The 8,570-nt window shown below is 37.4% G+C and overlaps 1 protein-coding gene across 2 annotated transcripts in view; it reads right to left on the reverse strand.

Moving 5' to 3' along the window:
* Positions 1-293: 293 nt before the first annotated feature.
* Positions 294-8,570, reverse strand: part of CTSS (cathepsin S) — a 22,989-nt gene continuing 14,712 nt past the window's right edge. Inside the window, exons 3-9 of one of the 2 annotated variants that reach the window (XM_006919748.3) lie at positions 7,326-7,448; positions 6,392-6,541; positions 4,714-4,941; positions 3,511-3,676; positions 2,577-2,679; positions 805-927; positions 294-435 (exon numbers count right to left, since the gene is read on the reverse strand). In XM_006919748.3, coding sequence (XP_006919810.1) covers positions 828-927; positions 2,577-2,679; positions 3,511-3,676; positions 4,714-4,941; positions 6,392-6,541; positions 7,326-7,448 — 870 coding nt within the window. In that variant the 3' untranslated portion in view covers positions 294-435; positions 805-827. Of the gene's footprint in view, positions 436-471; positions 928-2,576; positions 2,680-3,510; positions 3,677-4,713; positions 4,942-6,391; positions 6,542-7,325; positions 7,449-8,570 lie in introns of those variants that run through there. The other variant, XM_025052285.1, reaches the window with a different exon arrangement.

Genomic DNA, 8,570 nt, shown 5'->3' on the forward strand with positions numbered 1-8,570 from the left:
GTTCTTGTTGCCTTTTCCGAACCTGTCTACTAATCCAGAGCAGTGATGAGGAAGATCAATCTGAATTAGATGAAAATGAGTAAAGGAATATTAACTACTAAATATTAAAAGAAATTTAGTTTGGTTATTTTTTCAGGTTGACTTAATTATTTACCCCAAAAAAGTCCTGGCCAACTTGTTAAAGACTAGGTAAGATTAATCGAATTAGTTTATTAATTGTTGATCACTAAAACAATTCTTCCAAAGTGTTTGAAAATACAATGTCTTTTAAGCATTTGTCTACTTTAATATCATTCATTTAAAATATTTTATTGAATCCGTTTATGTGCTAAGATACACTGTGAGCCACATTAATAGCTTAGTTTCTTCCACTGAAGTTGCCATAGCTCATCGCCAGCATACCACAATTTACATTCTCATGATTATAACAATAACCTAAGAATAAGAAAAGAATGGTATGTAATAATGATACAAGGTTGAAAAGACAGGTATTTATTAAACATTTATATGCCGTCAAGTTACAAAAGGACATCAGGGGACTTAAAAAGACGTAGAGTGTAAAATAAGACAATGATAAACATAACAGATTGTCTTAGGTTGATCAACTCTCATACAGTTATATCTACAGTAAATTATTAATTTTTACTTAGTAAACTTTGTTCCAAGATCTGCAAAGTTAAAAGTAGAAGAGTCAAACTATATATTCTGTTAGTACAGTAAATATACATTGATCATGACACATTTATGTCTACTGGATACAGCAGGTAAAATTAAGTGAAGAGAAAGTGTCTCATCTTTCTTAACCTGTTATAAAATGAAGAGATCCTCTAGATTTCTGGGTAAGATGGGTAACTGGCAATCCCACAGTGATTTCCACTATTTCTTGCCATCCGAATATATCCTTTGTCACCAAAGTTCAGGCCCCAGCTTTAGAGAAACAAATAACACAAAATTACAAATGATTACAATCAAATCACATTATCAACTTTCTATCTCTTAGATTGTTTTTCTCCTAAAGTGACTCTATATGAAGAGCTGTAAAACAACATAATATAATAATTTCCCCAGAGCTTTTAGGCAATTTTCAAAGGATACTTTGGAAGGTTTTAGTGCTATTCTTGATGAATAGACTTAATACTTAAGGAAAACAATATAAAGTCCATCCCACATCTTTAATCCTCTTCGTAAATATGCCTAATGCAGAAAAAGAGTATTATTATTGTTCCAAGGCTCCATCTCTAAATAGGATCATAGGTGGTGATTTCCTATCAAACTTAAATTCCTCTAGAGAATGTCAATTAAGAAATATTTTTGAGCGACTACTATGGAAAAGGCATAGGACAAGGAATTCTAAAGTAAGCAACAAAAAGTGCAGCTCTCAAACAGCTTTTTGACCCGGCAGTGGAGCTGAGATGAGACTTTCTCATAGTTAAAGCTGTCAAATGGAATATGCTACCTGGGGGGAGGTGAGCTCCCTGGCACTGGAAGCATTCAATCAGACTTGTCATAACTTGTCAGAGATGTTGCAGAGAGAATTCATGGGTCAGATAAAGGTTAAGGGGATCAGTGGTTCTCTTACCTTTTTATTTCATGGACTTTGAGAATTTTTTTTAAATGTGCAGATTGACATAATTACCAATTTTTAAATTAGCAACAAAAAACGATGTACTCCTTAACATCACCATAATGTTGTAGAAGAAAGGACATTTCAAGAGCAAAAACAACACTTAAGAGGATATAATCTCTAATTTAAGGATATTCCTTCGAGTCAAATAAATTTAGATTTATGAAAGATTCGCCTAAATATTTTTTTCCCACTTTGCCACAGACTAGTGAAAAAAAAAAAACAGACAAAATTCTTGTGGGAGAAATGATTTCCAAAGTTCTTTATGATTCTGAGATTTTGTAATTATAGCAGGGACAGATATGAGGTAAAATTAGCTTGATTGGATCAGGAGGGGTCTAGGGCACATCCACAGTATCCACCTGGGTGACTTATTGTGTGATGTTGCCATTTAGTGAGATGGGAAATTCTGGGGGAGGACAATATGGTGGAGAGGGTGAATTCCTTGTACATGCTGAGTTTGAAGAAACTGAGATTCATGGCGGTAGACATGTCTAGATTAGTAAGTCTGAAATTCAGGGCAGAGGTCAGAGCTAGAGCTAGAGAACTGAAAGCCATTAGCAAGTAGGTTATAGCTAAAAATCACAATGGAAGGATGGATGTACCTCAGAGAAATGTAGAATAAGAACAGTAATAGGTAAAGGATGGAGCCCTGGAGAGAAGACCAGCATTTGGGGGGCTAAGCAGAGGAATAGGTATTCATAAAGGAGACCAAGAAGGAATGATCAGAGGATTGTAGAAGATAAGTCATGAAAACAAACGGCTGAAGGCAAAATAGGAAATGAAGAAATCGGAGTACCGAGTAATTTAAAATGTCACTGTATAAAAAGCTATAAATGTTATCACTGTGAATATCATGATTATCATCATCATAATCACAAGAAAGCATTTGTCGGGGTTCCCTCTGATTCCTGATTTTAACTAAATATCCATTACAGTACAAATATATCACCTGTTTTTCACAAGCCAGTAGTCTTTCCCATCAAGGTTACCATAGCCAACCACTAAGACACCATGATTCACTTTCAGAGTACAGGACTGGTCATAGTAGACACCTAAGAACACGATATGGGTGGAGAAAGAGTGAGTGGCACGTGACAACATTTGAAAACGCTGTTACTTTTATTAGACTGTTTTGCATATATGGCCAGATTAATTAAACTTTTAGGAACATATACTCCTATGTTTAAACTCAAGTTCATAATGCTTTGCCATCAGTACTGCATTTGTCAGTTTTCTTGCCAAGTCTGGCATCCATCCCAGTCATAGTTCCCTCAGAATCTTCTTTGACAAACTGCCACCTTTTCTTAATTATTTTTAACTTATATACAGTCAGTTTTGATATTTCTCTGTATATATTCCTAAATTGTTTGTTCCGTACATTTTTATCCTTTACTAGATTAAATGATCTTTAAGGTGAGGTTTCAAAAAAGATTATGGCCATCTACGTGGTCTTCTACGATGCGGCATCATTGGTGGGTGGCCTTGTTGTGCATGCCTGTGTGACACCTACAGTGCCCAGTGGCTGCAGAGGTTAGGGGCACGGGCTCTAGAATCAAGTGGCATGATTTCTCACCCCAGCTGACCACTTTCAGGTGGTGTGGCTTTGGGCAAGTTCACCTACCTAAGACTTAGTTTTTACATCTGTAAAATAGGGTTGTTATGAGGATTAAATGAGATAATGCATGGAAGAATTTATTATAGTACTTGGCGTGTAGTGTTAGTAAACTTTAGGAAGTATTACTTTACTAATTAGAACTGGCTATAAAATGGATATATGAAATGGAGGGTTCTGTTTAACCTAATCAAAACATTAGGGAAGGATAATATTCTTTCTTATAGTGCAAGGGCAGCATATAACGAGGATAATATATCTGAGTTTTTACCACTTCTGTAGAGGAAGAAAGAAGGATGGCTCGCATCTATAGCAACAGACACCGGTCCTTTATTGGCCACAGCTTCTTTCAAGGCCTCTTCACTGCCAAAAGGAAGTTCAGTGTACTTTGAACATGTGGCAGCTCGAAATTTTGAGTCATACTGGCACTTTCCATCCTGCAAAAAAAAAAGTGTATAAATGTATAAATCAGATAAAGAAGCATACTTCAATTTTCTTTATAAATCACCAATATCTTCATTCTGGATTTCAAATATGTATTTTTCCCTCATCTAGCTTTTTCAAGTGTCTAAGCTTCCTTCCTCTTTTTGAAAAAAAAATCACATCTTCCAAACCCTAACATTTCCATGTTTCATTAGTAATAGAGAAAATACAGAACTATTCTATTGTTTTAAATTGTAAGCATCTTCATACATGCAAAAGTTGTGGGATAATGTCCCTCAGACTCTGGGGTGGATCGTGGGGGTATACTACATAAAGATCATAAACTCTAGACTAGAGCTTTAATACCTTTTTGATGATCTAATGTCTACAAGATGATCTGCAGTTTAAATGATGGTTTATAAAGACCAGATAATATGGAAACATTTAGAATATATTTCAAGTGGGAAAGGAGACGTTACCAACTATGCTTTTAAACAACTATGCTTTTAAAATGCTTAGTGGGAAAAAGAATTTGAAAGAAATAAACCAAAATAAGAGTGGTAAGGTTAGGAGGGTTTCGAGTGATTTTTAAAAATCCTTTTCTAAATATTCTGTAATATAGATACTTTACTATCATTCAGTAAAATATATAATGAACTTGCAAGGAGAGGATAAGAGCATTATTTAGCTTTTCGGTAGATAGAAGAATGATGCGGTTGATGATCTGAGAATAAGGCTGAGCACGGGAGGCTGCAGGTCCACAACGTTTAAATACTGGGCGGATACAGAGAAAGAATTTTGTGGAAGGTTTGCTGAAAATCCATTTTTAAGCATGAATTCTACTTGCTTGTTTAAAACCAATATGCCACTGATAAATTAAGAAGGTTACTGCGTAAGAAAGCGAACTCCAGAGAATTTACGAGTTCTTCATTAGGATTCTCGCACACATGACACTGTTTCTCAAGCGATTGGCTTGGTGGTGAGTTTAGTACAGTCAGTCAAGGGTAGCATCAGTTCACGGAGTAGCACAAAACGTTTGCTTGTGACACACCTGGGCTTTGTAGGGATAGGAAGCTTCTGAATCGATGCCGTTGTTGTCAATGATATATTGGAAAGCACTTGTCATGAATCCACCATTGCAGCCTTTATTGCTGTATTTTTCAGTTGAGCAATCCACCAGATTCTGTGCACTCAGAGACACCAGCTTCCCTGTTTTCAGCTTCAGCTGTGCTTCCAGGGCCCCTACAGCACTGAAAGCCCAGCAAGAACCACAGGAACCCTAAAGCCGAGAAAGAGTCACAAAGGCGATCACAGAAACTCAGTAGGAACGACACAAACTAGGCAACACCCAACATGTCAGCCCTGCTAGTAGTTCTGGGAACAGCGCCCCCTACTACCATTTCCTCTTCTAGACAATGGAACTGAAGACTAAATACTTGATTGTTCTCTGTCCAGCCTCGATAAAGATTTGCAAGGGCTGAGCTCAGCATGATTTCCATATTCAAATATATTAAGAAACTTCTTACTAAGCATGTACGAAATCCCAGCTATCTTCACCCATAAGGAAGGGAGATAGATGCCTACAGTAAAATGATTGTGAGAGGAGCTGGGATGATTCACTTGACCTAAAATACTCTTCCTCCTGCCAAATGATGCCTGAAACATAAGGTTAAATTTGCTTTTAGCTTCAGAATTTTTTGACCAAAAGATATTTTACAAACAGAAAAACACAAAGCTGCTTTTAGCTAAAAAGGTGCAGAGGGCCCCGAGCCCTATCAGAACTGCTCTCTCTCCTCCTCTCATCCCACCTGGCTTTCTACCCAAAGGAAGCAAATTCAATTTGCTTTTGGTTAAAGCAAAATTACCCATCACCCATTAAAATGCAAGCATCCAGGGAAAGAAGTTTATTAAATTATTCATAGTCGGCACCTAGATATGTAGTTTATTGGGTCTTCCGAAACTTATATTTAAGAGAAGCTCCAGTAATAAGCCCAAAACTAGTTAAAAGAAAAGTATCTAGGTGGAAGGAGATTAGAAGTATCGTTCACTTCGTAATGTTTATGTTCTTCATCGGTCACAAGCTGGGGCAGCAGCTCGGCATATGCTGATTCTTCTCCCTCACCCTCCTGGCCTCTAAGGCGGTCCATGTGTGTTACCCTTAGTTACCCCTAACTAATTTAGGATTTTTGTAGTTGTTTTTTTCTTAATAGGCAATCTAAAGAAATACAAAAACATAGGAACAAATTTATAAAGCCCGTATTTCTTATTTTAATGCAAGCCTAGCCATGAATTAACTTGACTGGTACAATTTATAGGCCACTCTGAGTTCTAATTCCTTCCTTGCCTTCAAACCCGAATTTCATTAGTGAGATGGAGGGAGAAACTTCCTGATCAATATTCTCTCACATATAATAACTGTTTCTCAAGCAGTTGGCTTGGTGGAGGGTCCAGTGCAGTGGACGGATAGCAGGCACATGGAAAGTTTGCTCAGTTCACAGTTTTTGTCTAATGTGGTTCTAACCATTGGTTTCTAAGCATTGTGGGGAGTACAAATCAAGTGTGATGTGTGCTCCTTGCCCTCAGAGAGCTTACAATTCGGTTGGGAAGACAAAGATAACAAAAATAATTAGAAAGTAACATAAGGGAGATTCACTGCCAAATTAGGTAGCTAGACTAAGTAAGGAAGAGAGAGCTCTGCCTGGGGTGGAGGCTGGGATGATGACACTCACCTGGTATTTCACCTCAGTAACACACCCCTTGTCTCTCCAGTCCAGAGAATCAGGCAATTTCTGATTAGGGTTTGACTTGTAAGTGACATTTCTCTGCCATTGACTGGGAACTGTCAGGGAACCCATCAAAGAAATCACTTCTTCACTGGTCTACAAGGCATACAAGGCAAATACATATTTATGTACCTTCTTTCAGTTTTATCTTACTTTTCAATATCCTTATTGAATTAACAACAGTGAAAAACCAGTGGTAGTTATGACCAACATAGGTACTGCTAACTATCTGGTAGCTGAATTATCTTTGCATTAGCATCCCAATTAGGCATTGGGAAGGAGAAAAAGAAAATGGTAAAAACTAGAGGGTGTTGGTTCAAAGCAAGGCAGAATTTTATAAAAGGGCTTTATAAAAAGTGGACTGAACTGATTTTCCTTGTGAAAAAGAGTTAGAAAGGAGATGCCTGCATTTAATTAGGAATTTAATCTACCTACGATGTTCCCTTCTAAGGGGTACTGTGATTCTTAATTTTGGCCACAGTGGTAAAGGTTGGTAGGGTAGGATAGAATCTAAAAACTAATGGGAGATTATTTGTGATGTTAAATACCCACGCTCCCCCATTGCCAATTTAGACTTACATAAGTATGGTAGCTCTTAAAGATTGTGAGTAGTCTTTAGACAATGGTTTCTAGAATTAATAAATAAAAGCGATAGTAGTCTGTGAGTTTAAAATGTTCCTCTAAAGAAGGGATTTGTTAAGGAAAATAGTCACAGTAGGACTAAAGGAATCTACAAATTCTTGCTTTTAAATTCTACATTTTTCTAACTTTATACACATAGAGACAGTTCTCCTTTCTTGTTTACCTTCAAAAGGCCTTTGGAGAGAAAGAAGTCATGCTTTCCTACAGGCGAAAGCAGGGTTGTTTGTCATTTACCTACCATGTCTCCCAGGTGGTTCATGCCGAGGTCATATGAGTGCATTCCCATTGAATGCTCCAGGTTGTGAAGCATCACAAACTTTAGGTTTTTTTCCCAGATGAGACGCCGTGCCACTTCTTCAATCTAAAATATAAGGAAAAAGAACATAGTCATACTGAATCCTGCTTAATAAGAGTTCAATAATGAAAATAGACCAAATGTGGATCTCTCCGGTAGCATGCAAATAAATGAATATATTTTATATAACTGGTAAGATTTCATATTAATCTTAATTCTTGCTCTTAATTGCTTTGATGGTGATTAATATTATTTTATGATATACATAATGAACTTCCTTAGTGTGCTAAAAAGTGTTTTTTAAAAACTGCCATTTGCTGAAGTATACCATTTGTAGGTGATAAACTCACTTAATCTTTACAGGTCTTTTTAAAAGGTCCTCTTTTGCCATCAGTCTTGAAAAATTGTTTAGCTGATTGTAAATTTCTAGCTATTTCTCTTCAGTTATTTAAAGATATTTCTCCATCGTCTTCTGGTATCTATTATTGCAGATGTCAGTCTAATTGTACCTCTGTTTCTTTTTAAAGACATATATTCAACGTCATGATCAGACTATTACAATTAGCAATCAACGGCATGGGTGCAAAAAAATCAACATTAAAACCCTTTGTCAGAATGCTTTACACTTTGCACAGAATGAAAACTAAAATAACCTGTTATACAATTAGTCATAAGTACAGTCCTCGAGTCCTTTGCCCATGTACACACGAGTATTGTTTAAAACGTGTCTTCTTTGTAGCAGCCAGGCCCTGCCACCACTGTGCTTGGCTGAGTTCACGAATCTTTTGTAAACTGTAGCTTCCCTGTCACTTCTCTGGCTCTCCTCTCCTGCTAAGCTTTGTTTCCTGCCCTAGCTACTGCTGCCACCACAACCACCTTGGTTCCGAGGTTTGGCAAAACACTGGCCTCTACCACCATAGGAGCCAGAGCTTCTGCCTCCAAGGTTTCCTCCTTTCATGGGTCTAAAATTTGAAGATTGGTTGTAATCACCAAAATCACTGTAGCTTCTGCCACCTCCAAAATTACCTCCATCATTACTAACTCTATTATAGCCACCCCCGCTGCCACCATGTCCTCCACCACCATGGCTGCCACCAAAGCCACCTCGACCACTGAAGTTTCCTCCACAACCAAAGCTGTCACTCCCACCAAAACCACCTCCACGACCACCACCGAAGTTTCCAGAAC

Source organism: Pteropus alecto, unplaced genomic scaffold (assembly GCF_000325575.1).
Source record: "Pteropus alecto unplaced genomic scaffold, ASM32557v1 scaffold106, whole genome shotgun sequence".
Classification (NCBI taxonomy): domain Eukaryota; kingdom Metazoa; phylum Chordata; class Mammalia; order Chiroptera; family Pteropodidae; genus Pteropus; species Pteropus alecto.